The sequence below is a fragment of the Hevea brasiliensis genome, chromosome 15, assembly GCF_030052815.1.
Source record: "Hevea brasiliensis isolate MT/VB/25A 57/8 chromosome 15, ASM3005281v1, whole genome shotgun sequence".
Classification (NCBI taxonomy): Eukaryota; Viridiplantae; Streptophyta; class Magnoliopsida; order Malpighiales; family Euphorbiaceae; genus Hevea; species Hevea brasiliensis.
In genome coordinates, this window is record NC_079507.1 from 63,674,206 (window position 1) to 63,697,131 (window position 22,926).

The following is a 22,926-nucleotide window of genomic DNA, read 5'->3' on the forward strand; positions in this document are numbered from 1 at the left end:
ATAATTATTATACAAATAAAAATAAATATTTAAATTAGTCATGTGCCACAACCAGGTCTTCGAATATGTCGTCTCGGTCGAAGAACTCGATGTTGTCCCCTTCTTGCTGCTCTTCTGGATCACCTTGTGCATCTTGGGGTTGGCCAGGTTGCCCTTGTTGTTGTCCTGATGATTCCCCCCCTGCAGTATAATGCATAGCACCTTGTTCATGGTGTCCAAATAGACCTGCACCAGATGGAATATGGCCTAAGGCACGGTCGATATAGTGCATAGTATTGATCTGAACCATATCCGCCAAATTGACTCGAAGCATATTGTGATGGCCCAATGCTAGATGGTTTGCCAAATGGAGCAAATAAGCTACTCATTGGTGTATGTGGCTGCTGACTCTCAGTGAAGTCAAATGTGCTTCTGCTTTGCACATGAGAATGATTTGTCATCCATGGTGTTGATGGGCCAGGTATTGATGGGGTAGGCATCCAACCAATATAATGTGGGGGGATAGTTTCTGAATATGGTTGGAATCCTGTGGAGGGACTAGGATGAGCCGGTGCGAGAGCTAAGGGAATAGGACGGCGCCGATGCCATGCGAAAGGGTGAAATCGGCAGTGGGGGCATAACATCATCAGGTGGAGAGGATTGACGCATTTGATGTTGACGACGTCGAGGAGGACGTGATTGACGTCGTGCTGGTCTACGTGAGGGGCCAGGTTGGTTGATGGGTTGGTCCTCTTCCAATTCATCATTAAAAGTTGCTGCTTGAGGTGCAGACTGAGGAGGTGGCATTTGGCAAAGCCTACTTTCTTGTTCCAGAGCAATCATCATTTTTCTTAATGTACGCTTAACTTCTGCCACGTTTTGTGTTGATGGATTTTGTAATTTTATCAAACAATCCTCAATTGCGTCCTCCTGTAAAAATAAAAAATATATACATAACGTTACATTTTATGTTAAAAAATACAAAATTATTATTATAAGTATTTAATAATGAAAAAAATACATGTTGTTAATCATTACCACACAACCAATAGCAGCTCCACTTATTGAGATCCAACGTCTACCAGCTCGACGGTACCACTCCATATATTCAGAATGATGGTGGAGTGGTTGTCCCATTTGTTACCCTTGAACAATATATTGTTCTCGCCTATTCCAACGATGAATATATGTTGCATGGTGGTGTGCCCAATTACTCTCACTAAGTCGGAGAGTAATATCGTGTAACTCATCTGTTTGCATCGGTAGTGCTGGAATAGGCTGGGCCAAACCAAACTGCCTCATGACTCTGTCAGGTTGGTGCCATTAAATAATATGAAAGCAAATTAATGGCACCACTGTCTTCCAACTGGGACAAAGCTTAACAATGCAGAGTAGGTAATTCCCTGTAGTTGAGGGTGTTACTTCCATTGGTAGATTAATCAAATTCTTAATTAGTCCATGTACCCTTGCTCTTTGTTGTTGATTGACAATCCTTTTTGGAGTGCGCATTATACGAGCCATTATATTATCTACGACATAAACAAAATGGAGCACAAATAAATATATGAGAATCACATGATAATGCAAACATTATGGGAGATAATGTACTTGATAATAATACATGTTACATTTACACATAAAATTAAAATATAAAAATAAATACATTCCGCAACAATTTATAATAATGATACATATTAACATAATTAACTTATGTTGTTCCTTCGCATGTGACAATTTTTTTTTTGTGTGTCCTTGTACATGACATAACGAACAATGATTTACACTCCAATCCATTTCATTCTTCTTCCTTGTGAAATTGGTCGTCCTTTAGACCTTTGCAGGTTGGGTCAGGTAGAAGAACTGGATAATTATCTGTTGGCCAATCATCAGGATGTCCAAGAGCATGAAACTGCCACTCATAGCACTTAAGTGTTTGCTCCAATGTGTAATAATTTGAAACGTATTGCTCATAATTAATTGACATTGCTTGGCATGCGGCAATCACATGAGAACATGGAATGCATATTTCTTCAAACTTCTTGCATGTGCATTGCCTTTCATCAAGTTTGACCACATGCTTCGTTTCAGATCTTCCCTTCCAAACTTCAAATTCACCACAATCGCGGTTAAAGATTCGGACATTATATGAGCTTGCTTCATTTAAATTGTCAAGTAATATTTGACGACATGCTGGTGTAAATTTGAAGCCCATTTGCAGTTGCTCACGGAGGGTCGTGCGGCGTGTGTCAAAATAATCAACACACTGGAAAAATATTTTTTCTACCATTGCAGTTATGGGTAAAGCACGGATCCCTTTGAGTATTCCATTAACAGACTCAACAGTATTAGTTGTCATGGAGCCATAACGTTTCCCTCCATCATGAGAACGTGTCCATTTTTCCAAAGGTATCTTTGTAGCCCATTCAAATGTATCAGGATGCTCATTCTTGATTGTGTTCATGGCCTCATAAAAATTTTTTTTTTCCAATTGTTGTGCTGTAAAAATAAAAAAGCCATGTTATTTGTTGGATACACATGTCAACTTTATATTTAGATTACAGTAACAATAAATAGTCAACTTAGAAAACTAACCTGCCTTTCGGAGAGCTTCTTTCATATTAGTATTCTTAAACTTTGTGTTGTAATTGCTGATGATATGTCTTAAGCAGTATCGATGATGCCCAGCAGGAGGCTGCCACCAATCTTGATTCATTGCCTTTTTTATGGCAATATGTCTATCTGATATAACACATATTCCATTACGATCATCACAAACACCCTCAAACAAGACATAAACCACTACCAGTTCCTTGTATTTTCAAAGACGACTATTGCCCACGCAATTGGGAAAATATGGTTATTACCATCAAGTGTTGTTGCACAAAATAAACATCCTTTGTACTTTCCATATAAAAAAGTTGAGTCTATGAATATAACCGGTCGACAGTTCTTGAATCCTTCTATTGTTTGTTTATATGCCCAAAACATTCTATCGAAAACCCGATAAGCAGGATCTAATCTATTATTAACAAAAAAAGGATCATCTTCAATCAAGAACATACTTTCAGGGTTCTGTTTGCACAAAGCAAGCATAAATTGTCGCAACCTTCCGTAAGATTCGTCCCAATCACCAAAGATCTTAATAATTGCATCGTGCCTAGCCTTCCAGGTCTTTCGATAACTTGGCATATATCCAATCTTATCTTTTATTTCAGACTGTAACGCTCCTATCTTCACATTGGGTTGTTCACGTACAATAGCGAGAATGAAATCAGATATAAATTTGCTATCCAATTGCTTATGATCTTGTGACAGTGATGGATTAACACATGTATGTGGTCCATTATATCGCGTCATTTTCCATATATCACTTCCTTTCCCTCGTGAGGCACGCAATCTCCACTTACAATTGCTCGTTGTGTCTTTGCACCTGATGGCATATGTTCTACTCTTTGTCTCCTCATTACAAAACTCATGGTGCCTATGTAAATGATATTCTTTGGCAGCTTTTTGGACATCCTCTCTAGATGAGAATATTATTCCTAATTCAAACTCTTTTAATGGATCCCACATTGAACTACACTGTGGTGTTGACCATGGATCAACCGTTAGCAATGAAAAATCTATTTCACTATAAGGCGGAGGAGAGACAAGCGGCATTATTGGGTTTGCAACATGAGTATTATAGTAAAAAGGCAAATCTACTACTAACTCATTATGATGACCACCATCCTCATTCATGTCCTATCATCACTATCAATCCATTCTTCATCGGACTCGCATCATCCTCATCATCATCGGGACAATAATCATTGCTAAGCGGATTCAAAATCATCCGTACACTTGATTGATGTAACAATTATTTGATGGGCCCGCTTCATCAACAACATTTGCAGATGGTCGAAAAATTTCAATATATAATTCAATCGATGACATACCTCCAATTTCATCAATGTAATTAAACATAATATTCACATCGTCATCGTTTGTCAAACCCATGCAATCCCATTTAAATGAGCCATTTTTTTCAATGGGTTGTCTGAATAAGATTTTCGATATAAATTCATGTCCACCTTTAAGATTAATTCCACGGACAATTTTCATTCCTAAAGTACCAAAATCCATACGTTTACCAATAGTAATGACGGTTGATGAACCCCCATAATATTCATAGCCTTCATCATTCATAATGATTTCTCCATCCCAATATAAAGTAGCAAAACTTGGAATTGACATTTCTGATAAAATAAAAATCGTAACAACTATCAAAGATAAGCGATGCAGTTGACAATACGTTTTACATTGTACATTACTAATTTTTCTATTTTTTTAATTTTAATTAATAAAATAAATTAATATTTTATTTCTACTAATTATATTTTAATTAAATATGCAATGATTTCGACATATTTTTATGTTACTCTTGTTTTAATTTTTTAATCATATTTTACTAATATTAATTTTTTTAAATAATTACATATTAATTGTTATATTGAGTTTCACCAATTTTTTTTATTTTATTATTTTTTATTTCTTCCATATTATCTAAATCATATAATTTTATAATTTATTTTTATTAATTACATTTTAATTAAAATGCTACTTATTTTTTTTTGGCAATTTTTTATATTACTAATTTTTCATTTTTTAATAATATTTTATATAAATTTATATTTTATTTTTATTACATCCTTTTCTATAATATATTATGAACACAATTTTCTATTAATAAAGAAATTATTTTCAACAACATTTTACATTACTAATTTTTCTATTCTTTTAATTTTAATTAATAAATTAAATTAATATTTTATTTCTTATAATTACATTTTAATTAAAATGCTACTTATTTTTTTTGGAAATTTTTTATATTACTAATTTCTCATTTTTTATTAATATTTTATATAAATTTATATTTTATTTTTATTACATCATTTTCTATAATATATTATGAACTCAATTTTCTATTAATTTTTCCCTTTCTTCTATAGCTTTTACTAATTTTTAAAAACTTAAACTATTATTTTATTTTATACAAATATTCTCTGTTCAACTTATTAAACTATTATATTATGAGATACAAAAATTATATGACTTAATATAAAATTTATTTTGTAACATAATTTACATTTATAATTTTTATTTTCTCTTTCCTAACATTTTCTTAATACTACAAATTTATATTATTTTTTCTTTACCTTCTTTACTATTATACACTAAAAATATAATTTTTTGTATTATTTTTCCCAATAACTAATACTCATTTTATCAGTATTATGCTATTACTATATATATATCAACTTGCTCACAAACATACCAACATGCATGCATAAAAAATATATATATATATATTATTTTCAGCATAATAATTACATTAACACTCAAGCATTTTATATATTGCATGTTAAAACTTGTAACGAAAATTTATTTCTTAAGGAATATTACATTTTTTTCACAATAATATACATTATTATCACCTAAGCATTTCATATATTATATGTTAAAAATTATTAAACAGTCAAAATACATACCTTAATATAATTTTTTTTCAAATTTCTTCTTTCTTTCCTTGTGATCTACCACTGCCTGCACCTTACTCTTCTCCTTCTTGCTCCACCCGAGCTGCTCCACCAAAATGAGACAATGGATGAGGGAATGAAGGAGCGAGGGAGACGATGGACGAGGAATGAACGAGAGCGAGGGGCTTGAGGGCGAAATGAAAGCAGTAAATGAGAGCGCAGGGAGAGAGAGCAGGAGTAGAAATGGTGATCAGCATGAACACGGGACGCTAATAAAAATAGCGTCCCCCCTTCACTGAAGATTCCTGAACAGATTGGACGGGGCGGATCAGCATGGGACGCTAATAAAAATAGCGTCCCGCGTGCAGGAAGATTCCCTGCGCAGATTGGACTTGCGCCAGGCCAGGCTTGGGTGGGAGGAGGCTGCAGCGAGGCTCGGGAGGACACGGGACGCTAATATAATTAGCATCCGGAGCAGATGGGACGCAATATTCCTCCCGTGCTGCAGTGGCCCATTCCGAACGCTAATATGATTAGCGTCCAAGCTTCGGGTGCTATTCATAATAGCGTCCCTTGTTCAGACGCTATTTTGAACAACGTCCCACGCGGTGACCACTGCAACCCGCCCCCTCTTGGTAATTTTTTTTGGTGTTAGCCTATTCTGGTATTTTTCCATTATGAGTTACCTTAGTACCGTCATTTGCCCCGCAGAATGGGTGAGCCTCGCCGCATGGGTCACAAGTCATACCCATTTCCATCCTATTTGTTATTGTGATTTAAATTTATTTTTTAAACAAATTAAGTATTATTTTAGATAAAAATAATTTGATAAATTATTTTAAATTTTTTATAATTAAAATATATTAAGTTTAATTTAAAATTAATTTTTAATTAATATATTTAAAGTGTTATTTTTTTAATAAATATTTAAATAAATATCAAATGGGTTCTATATATGCTACTTGAAAATTTATGCTATTTTTTCATAACGAAATCATATTTATTCCATTTAATATGATTTTAAAAATAATTTAAAATTTTTAATTATTTAGTTTAGAATTTTTATTATTAAAATAAATTATAATAAATTAAAAATAAAAAATTTAATGATATTTAATAAAATTTACTCAAGAAAATAAAAATTATAAAAAAAAGAATATAATTATATGAGAATAGAATTGAATTATTTTCTTATAAATAATTTTTTTTCATAAATAATTTTTTAAACTATGTTTTAAGTGTTTTCGTACACTTTTAGTTTACGAGGAATTTTTCCAAAGCTGAATTTTGAGTGTTTTCGTACAATAAATTTGCTCTTTATAGCTCCGAAAGCTACACTATGGAATTGTAATCGGTTTTTCTAATGGGCGCAAAATTGCAACCATTAAGCTGTAGTTAATTATGTAATGCTAATATATCCCTCTGATTTAACTTCACTCTGATTTAACTTCATTAAAAAATAAAGTTATTCTAATTTCCCTCCAATTTTTAATGACTTTTCATCTCATTATTAATCTCTATTTTTTTTTTTTTTAAATTACATTCACTTGCTATGATATACTTAAAGGCAGATTATCTACTTAGCAGCAGAGTTTCTTTCTAAAGCAAACAATAGCTTCCTTTAACCATGTAACCAGTTGAAGAATTTCATCCTATGAAGGTACATAATTTTTTTTTATCATTACTATTTTTTTTTAGCTTCTTAAACTTATAAGAAAATAAGAAAAAATCAACCAAAATTTACCAGTGTTATGTTTACTTTTTTTACTATATCAGAAATTAAAATTTGCGAAATCCTTTATGAGATTTGTATCATCTGTACTAATTTATACTTTTCTAAATAGACTTACACTATTTTAATTGTACTATCCAAGCAATTATACTTAGTTTTTATGATCCCAATGCAAGTACAACTTCTTTTGGACTGAGATTATAGATATATGTATCTTAACTCTTATTCTTCGATTTTTATAATAAGTTCTTGATTTTTTTTTTTTTCCAGAAAAGTTTTGATTTAAATGTGATTCCTAGAATTGATGTGGTAAATGATAGTAATGATGAAGACATTATGGAGAATATGTTCAAACCATTTATAGGTCAGTGCTTTTTAAGTGAGGAAGAGGCTTTTATTTTTTATAAGAAAGCATGATTTTTCATGTAGAAAAAGCATATTTGTACTTGCAACTAGAGAAAAAAAGTGGAGTGATTTTGTTTGTAGTTGTGCAGGAAAGCCACAAGAAAAAATAGTTGATTTAACAAAAGATCAAAGAAATAGAGCATCTATTAAGTGCGAATGCAAAGTTCATATGCAAATTGTGTTGAAAAAATCATTTGACATTTTTCCTGAAACTCGGCAGGTAGTGAAATTTGAAAATTTTCACAATCATAATTTATTGTCTCCAGAAGAAGTTCACTTCTTTACAATAAATCACACTATATGTAAAGAGGATGAAGAGTGCATTCTTTTGTACAAAGAGAGAGGTCTTTCAGTTAGGCAAATTATACGCATGATAGAACTTGAGAGGGGTATTAAATATGGTCATCTTCCCTTTCTTGCAAAGGATATGTATAATCTAATCAATAGTGTATGTAGAAAAGAGAAAGAGAATGACGCCATGGATCTATTGCAATTTTGCAAAGCTATTAAAGATGAGAATCCCAGCTTTCAGTATGCCTTCAAAGTTGATGAAGAGGGAAGGTTGGAGCACATATTTTGGTCTGCAACACATTGTTTTGATTGGTATAAAAAATTTGGAGATGCAGTTATGTTTGATACAACTTGTAAGGTAAACTCATATGGAATGCCATTTGGTATGTTTGTGGGTATGGACAATCATGGACTGACCATATTATTTGGTTGTGCACTAATTCAAAATGAGACTAGAAGCACATTTTCATAGCTAATGAAGGTAAAAAAATGTTTACATGCTTCACAACTTTGACTCTTTTATGCTTACATAATTAGTTATTAATACAATCTTATTTGTAGACCTTTGTATCATTGATGAAAAAGGCTCCTTTAACAATTTTGACAGATTAAGATCCATGGATGACTAAAGCTATAGCAAGTGAAATGTCAACTACAAAGCATGCTTTTTGGATATGGCACATCACTTCTAAATTCAGTAATCGGTTTACTTCAGTTCTTTGTCATCAGTACTCAAAATGGCGTTCTGATTTTTACAAAATATACAAATTAGACACTTTTAAAGAATTTGTGCATCAATGGCCACTTGTAATTATGAAGTATAACCTGAACGCAAACAAGCATATTCGTGGTTTACATGCTATAAGACATTTTTGGGTGCCAGGATATCTTCGTCATTAATTTTTTGGAGGAATGACTACAACAGGAAGATCAGAGAGCATTAATGCCTTTATGAAGAGATTTGTAGCTTCTCTCTCATGTTTTGTTAAATTTATGAAACAGGTAAAAATTTATTGCTCATATAACTTATACTATTTTTTTTATTGTTTATAAGAAGTTTATTTTTTAAAATTTTTGTTTAAGTATATGAAAAGTAGTGGTTTAATAGCTACAAGTCAATTTATATTATTAAAGTGTGATCCAAGAGTTTAATTATTGTCTATGTTGATAATATAATCACGCTTATTGTTTTATCTTGCAAGAAAACTAAAGAAAAGATCGGTGGTTTATCCATCATACAATATCATATAATTGGTTAAAAAATTATATGATTGGCTTTGTAGGTTGAGCTACCTATAGAAGATATTGAGTATATACAACTATAAAATACCATGTTACAAAAGTACAGAGGGTCTTTTATGAGATCTAAATCACCATTGGAGGAGCAAGCTTACAGCATCTTGACACCATATGCTTTCAAAAAGTTTCAAGATGAATTTGCAATGGCGACACGATATATAGTGCTTCAGATAAATGTATCTCAGTTTGTGGTGCAATACTTTGATACAACAAGAAGAGAAAAGCACGAGGTATTCTGGAATGGTACGCAAGCAACCTGTAGCTGCAAGCATTTTGAGTTTTGGGGCATACTTTGTCGCCATATTTTGAATGTGTTCCTTCATAAAGACTGTTTTCAAATTCCTGATGTCTACGTCCTAATGCGCTGGCATAGTGATTTATCATCACAAGTTACTAGCAATATTCTCTTGTCCCTTCAACAAGTGAAATCAAATGTCAGTCTTACAATAAATGACAATTCATGTGCTGAAAATATTGATTATGTTCATTGTCCTCCTAACTCAAAGACTAAAGGACATCCCTTGCATAAGCGGATGAAAAGGGGAAAAGTGTAACGCCCTTACCATAGGTAGTCCGTACATTTTATTGTTCCGACGACTAATGTCTGTTCGGACAGTCAAAATGCCTGGAATTACACTTAAACTATAGTGAGGAGCATAAACTGATAGAATAAATGTTAAGAAAATATAGGAAAATTTTAGAGAAAAATAAAATAAAATTTAGAGAATTCATTAATTTGTACAAAAATAATAAAAGTGACCCGACATGTATTATGAAGGGCATTTTGGTCATTTCACCCCCAAAGGTGAATTTTGACCTAAATGTCAAAATAAAAATTTAGAAAATAAAATAATTAACACAAATTAAAAATTATGAATTTAAATTAGGGAAATGAGAAGAGAAAGAAGAAGAAAAGAAAAGAAAAGAAAAGAAAAATGTTTATGAAAATTAAAACAAATTAAGTACACATAAATATATAAATATATATAGCATAAGAGGACAAAACCCACCAACTCACTTCTTCTTCTTCTTCTCTTTCTCCTTGTGCCGTCCACCCTTGTGCCCCCTCTCCACCATTTTTGTAAAGCTTTCAAGCTTGATTTCCCAAGCTTCCACACACCAAAACCCATAGTCCCCTTCATTAAAAATGCTCCCCACACCCTAAGGAAGCTATAGATACCCATAAAGAAGAGAAAAGTTGAAGTTTAGGAAGCTTGAAGTTGGGTCACCACAAAGGTTAGTGCTTTAAACTTTTAATCTCTACTTTAAGCATGAATATCATGCTAAATCAAGTGAAAATATGCATGAAATAAAAAGAAAATCTTGAGGAAAGAACCCTTGAATTTTTGGTAGCCATGGAGCTTGAAGTTTGTTGCTTTTAAGTGATGAAAAATGGTTCCATGAGAATGTGTGATGAGTTAAAATATTTGGGAGTTTAATTATGTAGTGTTTGTGAAAATTTGAAATTTTGAAAACTAGGGTTTGTGTACATGCTTGAAATTGACCTATTGAGTTGAGATTGTTGCTTATAGAAGTGTATTGCATGCAAATGGAAGTAAGGAAGTTGGAGGAATTGAGATATTGGGAGTGTTTGATTTTCTGTAGGTTGGGACTTTAGGAGTCCAGTCCCTTTATTAAACCATAACTGAAAATGTGTGACTCCAATTGGTATGAGGCTAATTAGAGGTGAAATTAGACTCAAAATAGCCCATTTTTCATGTAGACACCATGCCCAAATTTTGTCAAAATCATGATCAATTCTCTATCCAAATCCAGATGACCAAACACTGAAACCTAGAAAATGACTAAATGAATAGTACGTGTTCATTTGGTCATAACTCTCTCTATACTAGTCCAAATGACCTAAAATTTATATCAATGGAAAGCTTAGACATAGGGATACACTTTTTATGAAGGCCACTTGACCCAGTTTTGCCTTTAACTAAGTCAAATTATTAGCACAATTTGGGTCACTAAAACTGTCAACCCAGAAATTGACCAAAACACTGTTCCTTTCATATGCTTGACCAGTTTTGGCAAATATGCCATAACTTGGTCTCTAAAGTTGCAAATTGAGTGAAACCAGTGCCAAAAGTTTTATAAGACATATCTCAACAATTTTTATGTTTTGACCAAGCTCCAAAACCCATTTCATCCTAAGGAAAATATTAGCCAATGTTAGAAATTGAAATCTGAAAAATGTTAAGTTGAACCCAGAATGCCATTTGATACCCATGTGTTCATTTGGCCATAACTCCTACTAGGAAATTCCATTTGAGATGTGCCAATATGATCTGGAAACATAATACTTAGGGCTACAACATTGGTTTAGACACCTTTGCTAAATTCTATGTGTAAAGACCCTAAAAAGGGGGTAAAAAATACTACCCTGAAGTTTGACTATTGCCTTTATAGGATTAAGAGTCCATGTCAATACATTGACCATAACTCACTATACCAAGCTTGAAAAATCATGAAATTGTATCTAAGAGTCCCTAAGACATAGAAGAACATATCTTGTGAAGGAACCTAAGTTTAAAAATGACCATAAAATGATCAAATGACTGGTCAAAGTTTATTGATCAGGAATTGTCAATTCTGGACAGCTTAGAGGCAAAGGGACCAGTTATGGTATTTTGACAATAACTTAAGTTCTATAACCCTGAATTGAGTGATTCAAAAACTGAAATCCAAGTTTAAACATAGAGGAGCAATTGTTATGAAGAAAGTGTGATTAAATAGACATCATAACCTAGCAAAATTCCTAGATAAAGATAATACATCAAAATGAACCTAAAGAAAGGTTCATGAGAAAAATACTATACATGATAATTAAAATACTCATAAGGCTAATTAAATATTAAAAATGATATAAATATGTAAATTAGGACTAATGTCCTATTAATATGAAATTAATTGTACCACTGAACAGTACAAAAAAATAGTAACAGTGAATAGTACTAAAATAATTAAAAATGTTTAATTGCCTATAGTATACTTAGATTTATTTATTTAGTTTGGATAAATTGATATACCAATTAGGGACTATAGATAGCAGTATTGCCTACCGAGAAAATCATGAACTGACAATATATGTTGATGCATACATTTTGCATAGTCATTTAGGTCTAATTTCATAGCCATTTTATTTTATTATTAGTTATTTTTAGCTAATTTCATTAGATATTTAGTTAGTTTTTCATAATTGTCAATTTTAGATTAATTTGTAATTTTTACTTTGTTTTGTAGGAAAAATGGTGTTTTTGAAGGATTGAAGAGAAATTTTTGCCATTGAGGAGTGACTTCTACAGTCAAAGATGTCAAAAACAAGTTTTCAAGCTGAAATATGCATTGACCAAATTGTGCATAACTTGCCGCATAAGCTATGCAGATCTGCATAAGGAGAAAAATCACTGTTCCAATACCTGCCGAAATGTGCATAAGGAGACTGCATAGCTTATGCACATTCACGCCTCCCTTATGCACTCTCACGGAATTGTGCATAACCTATGCACCAAGTCATGCAGTTTCGCATAAGTGAACCAGAACCGTTAAATTGCATAAGGGACTGCATAACTTATGCAGTCCACTTATGCAGTCCCATAAAGGTTTCATTAATGAGCTGGCAGAAGATTCCCTCAGAAAATTCCTCCTAGAACACACCATTTTAGGGCTCCATGTCAGAAAATGCTATAAATAGTCCCATTTCCCATTTTAGAAGAGGAGACAAGGAGCAGAAAAGGAAAGGAAGAGGAGAGGCAGCAGCTGAAGAGTCATTTTCACCTTCCACACCATTTTCAACCAAGATTTGCAGATTTCTTTCTTTCCTTACATTTTTCCTACATTTCTAGTGTTTAATTTCTTGTTTCTTAGCTTAGATTAAAGCTTATTTTCATATAAACTCAGATTTTCTTGTAAACATTATGGATAGTGAGTAGTTTACTCTTGATTCTGGAGTAAGGGTTGTAATATTTGAGATATTTTGTGGATTTTGATTGGGTAATCCATATTTTGTGGTCTTAATGAGTTTTATTCATTTCTTGTGTGCTTAATGACATGCTTAGTGTAGGATCCCATTAAATGATGTTCTTAATCCATGGTTGAGGCACCAAAAGGAGAAGGCCTTGTGATAGATAATCAAGGAATTGGACTTAATTAACTTAGATCTAGAAATAGACTAAGGATTAAGAGGATTCACAGATTAATTAAAGAACTTAATAGGTCTTAATTAATTCTAACTCTACGAAAGTAGGATTAGTTTGATTAAGGCACTCTTTGTCTCACTTGAAAGGGTATTCGAAGGATTTAAGAATTAATCTCCTTAAAACCATAAGTTTCACAATATTGGATAACCAATTTAAAAATCCCGAAATTGCTCGAATATGAAATCCCGAACTCCGGAATCGCCTTTTTACCATTGTTAATTTTCAATTGAATTTAATTACTTGCCATTTTAAATCTTGCCATATTTGAACTTGCTTATTTCAATTTGATGCAATTTTAGTTAAATCATTACATAGTTGAATAGATTATTAATTTTGCACATATAGATTTCATACTCCAATACCCATTCAATCTATTGTTTTAATTTTGAAATTAATTTAATTTAGTCAACTTTTTATATCAAAAATTCAATCATTAACACAACTCCTCGTGGGAACGATATCTTTACTGTATTACTTGTACGACCCGTGCACTTGCGGTTGGGCCACATCATATGTCTGATATAATTGTTCTACAAGCTATATGCCTACTTACTGGCCATTGTGCCTATTTTATTTCTGGCTTTACAAGCTTGACAGTGGGTCTCGTGTCCGATAGCTGGCCTCGTGCCTGACAGATGTAAACAGGGTAGACATAGGGTTGTCTAACCCGTATACTCCCGTGCATCCAGCTTTTATAACTTGTTATAGGTTTCTTGGGCATTGATAATGATTAATTTATACTGAATACACAATAAGTAAACAGAAAAGATCCCAATAATTTTTATTGTTTCCAAAGTGCACTAAAAATGTAAAAAACTCAGAAATTATGAATTGCAATTATTATTTCAATTATTAAATTATTGTTATTATAAAATATGCACCGCTAAGCGTTATGCTTAACGCGTTGGTTTTTCATCGCGTAGGTACTAGAGATCAATCCCAGCAGCCGCAGCAGTAGCAGTAGTAGTACTCACACAGAGACCGATCAGATCTGCTAGTGTTTACTAGTCACCTCTACAGTTGTATTTTGATATGACCCATGTATAGACTAGTATTTTAGTTCATTATGTTTAGCCATGATGTAATTACTAGTTTATGATGTATTTCATTTTGGACTTGTAATTAAACTGGAGATTGAAATGAAAACTTGTAATTTATTATCTATGAATTTTTATATGAATGCAATAGATAATACTTCATTTTGAGATCTCATAAATAGTTGTGAATGATATGATAAAAGAGAATATGATATAGAAATGTGTGAGATGACTATGAATATGTTAACAGGTGATTAGTGAAACCCGCTAGATGCTAATAAAACAGGGGAGACTCTGTCCGGGTCTCCACAGAAATAAGTTACAAAAAAAAAAAAAATTTCTACACATGGATTACTACTTTTAAATGTTATTAAAAGTTTACAATAGATATGATAAAACAAGATAGGGTGCTCCAGCTCCGAATGTGACACTTCTAGCTTGGCTATACAGTAGACGGGCAAGCGGCGTCACAAAAAGATTCAGTAAAAAGAGTGAAGAGTTGTGGATTTTGCAAAGTTGAAGGCCATACTATCACCAAGTGCCCACATAAGGAAAACAAAGACATCAACACTAATGCACATTGGGACAAGCGGAAAAAAGTTGCAGCTGAAAAAGGAATAATTAACCCAATTTTCTCTATAAAATTTTAGATTTTTAGGTTTTATTATTTTCATTTGTTTCTAGATAATGGATGTCATATTTTTTTGGCATTTTTTTAAGTAGTTAACTTGCAAACTTTGAGTTAGTTTTATTTGCGATTTTACGGTTTTGGTTCTGACTACGAGATTTGAAAGGTTTAAAAAGATTATTAATTTTTATGCCCATTTATATTGCTAATTAGGGACCTGGTGGAGGTGGGCTCCCTTGGTCAGGTATTGCTATTCTGTACTTTTTTATTTTATGGGTTAACTGAGGATCGATTTGTCATACAATACAATACCCAATTTTTTTATATATGTTATGCTATAATTTTTCTTTTTCTTTTTTTTTTATTTCTATACAATATACTACTTTTGAGTAAAAGTATTTTTAGTTGCTTTCTCTAGCTATGGTATTTCATGGGTAAATCTAAACTTAGTTATTTAATTTTTCATAATTTTAGTTTAATTTCAGTAAAATAAGTCATATGAAAAACTATGTGATAAATTAGACTCTAGTATTAAAATTAAATGACTTAGATTAAAATTAATAATAAAGTAAGTCACTACTTATATTTTTAATTTGGATTTTATAACTTGATTTTTAAATTGAGTAAACTTCATTAAAAAAATAATTAATCTTTATATTTTAAGAATTGATAAGATATCATATTGAATGGATTGGCAAACATTTTAAGGGTAGAGATAAATAGCAGACTGATTAAAAGAAAAAAAAAGTCTCTAATACGCTTTACACTGGATGTTTATGAGGAAATGTAAATTAAAAAAAAATCTAATAAAGGTGAGTGTACAGACCAGGGGAGGTTGAGTTAAATTGGTGTTTGTAATGGGATTAATGGTTACGATAAAGTTAGCATTAATTATGTATTGTCAAAATCGTGGTTCCCCATATTAGTGGGTTCATTAACTACACCTTAATGGGTGCAATTTTGCACCCATTAGAAAAACCGATTTGTAAAAGGTTTTTCCAGGGCTGGATTTTGAGTATTCCAGTGCAACAAATATTATTTTCATAGATATGAGAGCTAAACTATTAATTTATGGAGGAGTTTCTCCGGAGCTGGGTTTTGATCGTTCTCGTGCAGCAAATTTGCTCTTCGTTAGCTTTGAGAGCTGCAGTATTGATTTGTGGAGGAGTTTCTCTAGAGCTGGGTTTTGATCGTTCTCGTGCAGCAAGTTTGCTTTCCGTAGCTCCGAGAGCTACTCTATTAAATTGTTAGTTAAACTAAGACCAAGTAAATTCATCAAATCAACCTCTTTAATTTCAATTCAAGTGGTCGGTAATGGTCATCTTGTGATTGGGTCTCTCTCTTTCTCAAATCATAACCATCAGCTTTAACTTGAAATTGGATCAAAATCGACACATGGCCAACAGTATATATCAACCACAACAACTACTCATCACCAAATCCAAACCAACAGATTATTATTTCAGAAACACCTTTGTCTTTCTCTGGCTACCAACATAAGCAAACAGACACAGTACTAACAAACACTAATAGTCCTTATTGAGAGTTGAGGACAGATAGGTAGCTAAAATAAGATCATCGACTCCTTATAAGATTATTTGATACAGTAGTACTTAAGCATGCATGCATGCATGCCCCTGAGACTGAACCTCATTTGGAGGCCTCGTCGGTTTCCATGCCATCGTCTACTTTTCCCTTGCTTTTCTTGCTTTCTTTTTCACTATTATTGAAGCTAGAAAGAGTAACATTCTCTTCTCTCTGACTCGGATCCATGGCTTTCGCTTTCCGTCCTGTGTTGATCTGTGGAGGCTTCCCATCGCTGGGCTTTCCCCGCGTTCGTGCACCACATCTTCTGATATAGAAAAAGGAAATAATTTTATATTTATGTAATTAAATTACATTAAATTATTAATTAAAAAAATAATTAACTTATGAACAAAAAATAAAATAATTAAAAAACATGCATGCTCACCAATTTGATTATTCAAAAAATTCAAAAGGCCGCATAAAGAACAAAATTTTCCAAGGAAAAAAAAAACCCTGAATTTAATTTAATTAGAACTATATATGAGTAAAAGTTGACCTACATGAACATAGTTTTACGCTGATAGAAGCTGAGCCTGGAGTTGGGCATTGGGAGCAAGACCTTATTAGGCATAAAGCTACCCACTAGAGCCATCTCAAGAAAAAAGGAGAGAATTTTCTTACTCAGATGCTGTCTAATCTCTGCAACTCAAAAGTCTATAACGAGCTTATTATCTTGTGAGTTCTAAAGGATGAGCTAAAAGGCAGTGCTTATAATGGCAGCCTCATCCATGCGTACACATCTCCAAGAAATTAAATGGGAAAGTATATTTTACTGAATGGGACCTTAATTCTTTCATGATTGCTCGCTAGTGGATTTGCTTTTCTTTGTTGTCATATTCAACATTTTCCTCAAGTAATTTATCCTATCAAATTGCTTCTTTAATCTTATTTTGTGATGGATATGCGCTCACTTCATAATTTTCGTTGACTTGGAAAATTCTAATTTGTACCTAGTTATTGAAATGACTCATTCCACACGTAAAAAAAATTATATACTAAAGTCTAATCTTAAAATGTAAATATTAAAATTTAATCGGTTATAAAGAGGTCTTAAAAATTGACAAACAGAAGATGACAAGAATAATGTTTGTTAACAGCAGTATAACCTCTTATGACATTTGGTCCACGTTTTGTTGAGGCCATGGTATGAAATTAAGAAAAATCATAAAATACGGAAAAAGAAGAATAAGAAGAAGAAGAAAAGCCTTCAATTATGAGTTGGCAGAAAGTTGGAGAATTTGAGCCTTTATCGCACTTAGAAAAAGAAAGTTTGGAACTTGCAAGGCTATCATTGTAGTCTAAATTGGACCTTTTATTGGATAGGCCGAGTTGGGCCTAATTCATCATGCTCAGATTTTCATTAGTTGTGTTTATGAAATCCATAAAAAGCATAATATATTTGTTAATTTTGAAAAATAATGATCATACACTCATTGCATGGAAATGATAAAATCTAAAACTAATTAAGTCTCTGATTTAGTTATTCTATATATAAAAAAAAAATCTTATTTCATTTAATTTATTTCGACAAGAAAATTATTTATTTTTATAAAGTAAATAATTTATTTTTTCGTAATTTGCATCCTTGTTTATTTTCTTATGGGTATTGAGCAATTACGAAATTTATTTTATATTAATTTGGCCAAATTATCATTAATTGCTTGGAAAAATCCTTGAAGATTTCGGTGTGACTACACTAACTCTGAAGCAATAGCGATTGAGCAGCGTCTCTATTTATAATTTAGAAGATTAAGAAATTAATACTGTAATAGTACCATCTCTTTTAATGATGTATATATATATATATATATATATATATATATATATATATATATATATATATATATATAAAGATTTTCCAATGATAATAATTAATAAAGACATTAATAACTCAAAAACATACATACAAACAATCTACTAGCAATTATATTTTTGTGATGTCCCAATCAACATTGTATGAAGAAAAATCAATAATGAAGTTGGAACCTCAATGAACTTAATGCAATTCTTTCTTTTGAACGAGCATGCTCAATTTCACCAAATGACTGAAACTTTCAAAAACTAAATTATATTTATAAATAAGAAAATCTAAAATTATGTCCATTCTCAAGAACATAATATATAATAACATAATATGCTTAATTAATTACCATATTTTTTTAATATAAAATTATTTCATTAATTAAAAATACAGAATAAATAAATATATTATATTTTTATAAAAAAATTAATTTTTTATAAACAAATAAAGGATTAATTTTTTTTAAAATAATAATAAAGCATGTAAGTTGGCAAATGGATGGATTTACCCTTTACCTCAGTGGCAGATTAAAAAAAAAAAAATTAATATGTGGCAAATGGAATTATTTCATTAGACGTTTTTAGTATATTTTATATGCTTAGTGAGCCATCAAAGACATTTTTTTTTATCTCCTCTTATTCATCTTCTCTCTTTGTGAATAAAAGATTTTTTTCTCTCTCTCTCTTCTTATTGCCCACACTCTCAACCGATTTTTTTCCACCAAAAGACGGGAAAGAAAGTTGTTTTGAGCGACTCACTAAGCATACAAAATATATTTGAAAAGGTCTAATATGGTTGCCATGTCAAATTTTTTTATTGAATTTGTTCTAGATTTTGTCTCAATGTTTTTATTGTTAAAGGAAGCAAAGTTTGTTGATTTTAAGTGGCCCATTTATATTTCATAATTTTAATGGGATTAGTGACAAGTTAAGTAACAAGTGAAATTAACCCATCAATATTTATATAACTCTATTTGGATTTGCTGTTTATTGTTGAGGTGTTTATCCATATTTTCATTAATATTGGGCTTTTCTTAATTGTACTTTTTTAGTTGGCTTATTATTCTTGCATTATTATTACTTTCGTCTTTTTTTTTTTTAATCAAATTGCCTGACCAATATATTGGAAGACCTTAATTCCTTGTTTATCTTGTCTGACTTTTCAATGCAACAGTATGGGATCTCACCAGAACGGCTTATAGAGAACCAGGCTCTATCTAGTGTCTTCAAGATATTGACTACTAGTGCGGATGCAGATAACAAAGTACCGGATTTAATATATATATATATATACAATGTTATGTGCCCACTTGAAGAATTCTAATTCCTCTTCTAACATTCACGTCAGGTTTATGTCTACACTGTACAAGCACACAACTATCCTGTGACTGTTATCCAATGGCATCCAGAGGTATAGCCTCCACTTAACCCATTAAATGGACGAGGCTCTTCAATGCATATACTTGTACCGACAATTTGATTCTTCTGATCTTTTTCCTCGTATTTTACCCCATTTATTATAATACATATTTATTTATTACAATAACCCGATTGGATGAAGTAAGAAACATTTACTCAAGTATTTGGATAATTAAGGTAAAGGTTACAAGTAGAGTATACCTTAACATTTATGTTTCAAGATTTGGGGATTGGGTCCTTTGGTGTGGTGTGAGCAGATTTTTGAAATCAGGGCCTATCTCTTCCTATTAAGTTCATACTTACATATATATCTTTTCATATGCAAAACAACAAACTCGGCCATAAATCCATATGCAAGCACATATTTTATGTCCATGTATGTATGCCTATGGCAGAAGACACACAGACATACACACAGAAGATCAGATATTACCTCTGGAGTGCTCATTTCAAATGCACGCCTATTCAAATGGATTTTTAGGGTTTAATAAACGCAGAACATGGGTTGATGCATGAGTGTGTATGTGTGTGAGAGATAGATGAACTGAGGTACTTTAGTGTTGTTGTGTATTGTACTGGACCCTAGAATAAAAAATAATAAATATGATATCGAGGAAGTTTTGACAGAACCTAGGGAATCAAGAATCTGTGCATGTGAAGCAACCCCTCCACCCCCCTCCTCTCCTCTCCCCCACACACACCAACCCCCCCACCCCCCACCCACCTCCTTCCCCCCAAAAAAAAAGAAAAAAAAATTTCTTTTTCACCATTCATATCATAAGGATCCTTATAATGAGAGATGACTGAATGTGTATTGTAGAAGAAAGCCTTCTGAAATGAAATCTGCACTACACCAAAATTGAACTTGTGAAAATTCACAACTGCACGCTAAACCGCTCAAAGCTACAGAGTATATTCCATTATATATGGCATGGGTAGTGTATCTTTTGTTGTGCGTTTCTTCTAATTGTTTCTATTGTTTTGGACAAGTTGAAAAATTAGAACAAGTAGATTTGCATACGTGCCTTTTTTTATGGCTCTGTTGAATTTCAGACATGTTAAAAGGTTGATCTAAATTAGTGGTTTGTGCATTTGAGCTTTTTTTTCTCTTCACCCCTATTTCCTTAGTGTTTTCTGGTAACTACCTGCTCTTTTGAAAATATTGCAGAAAAATGCTTTTGAATGGGTCTTATCTATGATTCCACAGTCAGAGGATGCCATTCAAGTGATTCAACATATTGCAAACTTTTTTGTGAGGTGAGAACTTGATAATTGCTGAGAAGTTAGTAATTAATATATGCTGCTTCTTTTTTAATATTTTGTTTAGGGAAACAGGTGATGAGGCAATTGTGAGTTTCTTTAACCTTTCTTCTTAAACACACACTGTCTGTGAATCACACATGTTAATGTTACCGGCATGATTAGCTACAGTGCATACGACTATGCATTCAGAAATGAAGTCAGAGAAGGTCCTTGTTCCAAAATATAGGGCAAAGAAAGTACAAGCTTCAATTTTGGAAAACAAAAAAAGACTTCTATTTTAACATTTTAAATTTCAGCAAATAGTTAGCTGAGCTCAAATCATATCATGTTGTATCAGAGAAAACAAGAACTTATTCTAATCCTGTGTATGTGTTGCAGTGAGGCCAGGAAGTCTTTGAACAGGAAGGCCTGCTGGCAAAGTGCTTGACAATCTGATTTACAATTACAGTCCCACATATTTTGGGAACGCTGGGTAAGCACAATACCTTGAATCCTTCAATCGTAATGTTATCTCGGTTGAGACTTAGTACTTGAATTCACCGACTGATTTTTTCCATCTAACCGCAGGAAGGGATATGATGAAGTATATATATATATATATATTCACTGAACCATAAACTGCAGATTTTATGCAAGTGCAGGCAAGCATTGTAAATTTCATGACTTCAAAATTGAAATGTAAATTATAAGATTGTTGATAATGAAACAATGGCTCAATGAAATATGTTGCTTGTGTACTTGTGTTATATGAATATATTTAGGCATTTAAGACTTGTGGTAAATTATTGTGTGCTTCTGGTAGAAGTTACACATAAAGGAGCGGACCTCACCTTTCTGAATTTGAGGAACAATTAAATTTTTTGTGAGTATGAAATAATTTGCCTAAGCTTGACATTATTTCTGGGTTAATTCATTTATTGTTATTTTGATTTTTAATAGTATTGTTAAATTTTAATTTTTATTAAAACAATCACTTAAAATTTGTTATATTTTGATAAATGATACTATTACTAAATTTTTATAAAATTTTAACCATAATTTGATATATTAATTAATTAAATATTTTTTTCGTATAAATGTGCCGAGATTAACCAGTAGCCACATATTTGATTTGTTATATAATTCCTATTTATTAATTTATTTATTTTGTCTTAAAATAGGAGTGAGAAAAGAAAATTGAAAAAAAAATTAATTGTATTGATAAATAAGTATATAGATATGTATTTTTTAATTTATTAATAAAAATATTCTTTCAACACTTTTCAATTTTTAAAAATGCACATATTTTTAATTTTACAATGTAATTTTTCAATATACGATATGATTAAATTTAAAAATGAAAATATACATTTATAAATAATAATAAATACTAAAAATAATTATTTTAAAATAAATTAGTAAAAATTTTATTTTGGTGAAATTAAATTTTGATTGATTTAAAAATGAACCAGATAATTATTTTTGTTTTGAGTAGAGACCGCATAAATTTAGTTAAATGATACGTTATATATAGGGGTGAGCAATCGGTTCAAACCGAACCGAACCGAATCGAACCGAATTAAATTATTAAAATCGAACCGCCAATTTTAGAAACCGAACAGAACCGAAATTAGTGAAAAACCGAATCAAATCGAACCGCTTTAATTCGGTTCGGTTCGGTTTAAACAGATCAGTTTGATTTTTAATTGATTTTTTAATTTAGACTTGATTTTCAAGTTATTTAGTCTAATTTTAACTTTGGTTTGAACCTAATAACCATTAA

The 22,926-nt window shown here is 31.7% G+C and overlaps 3 protein-coding genes across 3 annotated transcripts; 1 reads left to right on the forward strand and 2 right to left on the reverse strand.

The window, feature by feature from the left end:
• Positions 1 to 537: 537 nt before the first annotated feature.
• LOC110654222 (uncharacterized) lies at positions 538 to 1,116 on the reverse strand. The gene is made up of 2 exons (XM_021810134.2): positions 1,018 to 1,116; positions 538 to 909 (listed from the first exon to the last, which is right to left on the reverse strand). The coding sequence occupies exons 1-2, from the start codon at positions 1,114 to 1,116 to the stop codon at positions 538 to 540; spliced, it is 471 nt and encodes a 156-aa protein (XP_021665826.2).
• A 658-nt stretch (positions 1,117 to 1,774) lies between these two features.
• Positions 1,775 to 3,720, reverse strand: LOC110644966 (uncharacterized). The gene is made up of 3 exons (XM_058137141.1): positions 2,844 to 3,720; positions 2,572 to 2,718; positions 1,775 to 2,475 (listed from the first exon to the last, which is right to left on the reverse strand). The coding sequence occupies exons 1-3, from the start codon at positions 3,718 to 3,720 to the stop codon at positions 1,775 to 1,777; spliced, it is 1,725 nt and encodes a 574-aa protein (XP_057993124.1).
• A 5,537-nt stretch (positions 3,721 to 9,257) lies between these two features.
• Positions 9,258 to 9,779, forward strand: LOC110670329 (putative protein FAR1-RELATED SEQUENCE 10). The gene has a single exon (XM_021832331.1). It carries the CDS (start codon positions 9,258 to 9,260, stop codon positions 9,777 to 9,779), a length of 522 nt encoding a protein of 173 aa, XP_021688023.1.
• Positions 9,780 to 22,926: the final 13,147 nt, after the last annotated feature.

Coding starts and splice junctions, on each gene's coding strand:
- LOC110654222 (XM_021810134.2), bottom strand. CDS start 1,116: ATGGGACAACCACTCCACCATCATTCTGAATATATGGAGTGGTACCGT. Junction 910..1,017: donor GAGCTGCTATTGGTTGTGTG/GTAATGATTAAC, acceptor TTATTTTTACAG/GAGGACGCAATTGAGGATTG.
- LOC110644966 (XM_058137141.1), bottom strand. CDS start 3,720: ATGAATGAGGATGGTGGTCATCATAATGAGTTAGTAGTAGATTTGCCT. Junction 2,719..2,843: donor TTGTGCAACAACACTTGATG/GTAATAACCATA, acceptor GTGTTATATCAG/ATAGACATATTGCCATAAAA. Junction 2,476..2,571: donor AGAAGCTCTCCGAAAGGCAG/GTTAGTTTTCTA, acceptor TTATTTTTACAG/CACAACAATTGGAAAAAAAA.
- LOC110670329 (XM_021832331.1), top strand. CDS start 9,258: ATGTTACAAAAGTACAGAGGGTCTTTTATGAGATCTAAATCACCATTG.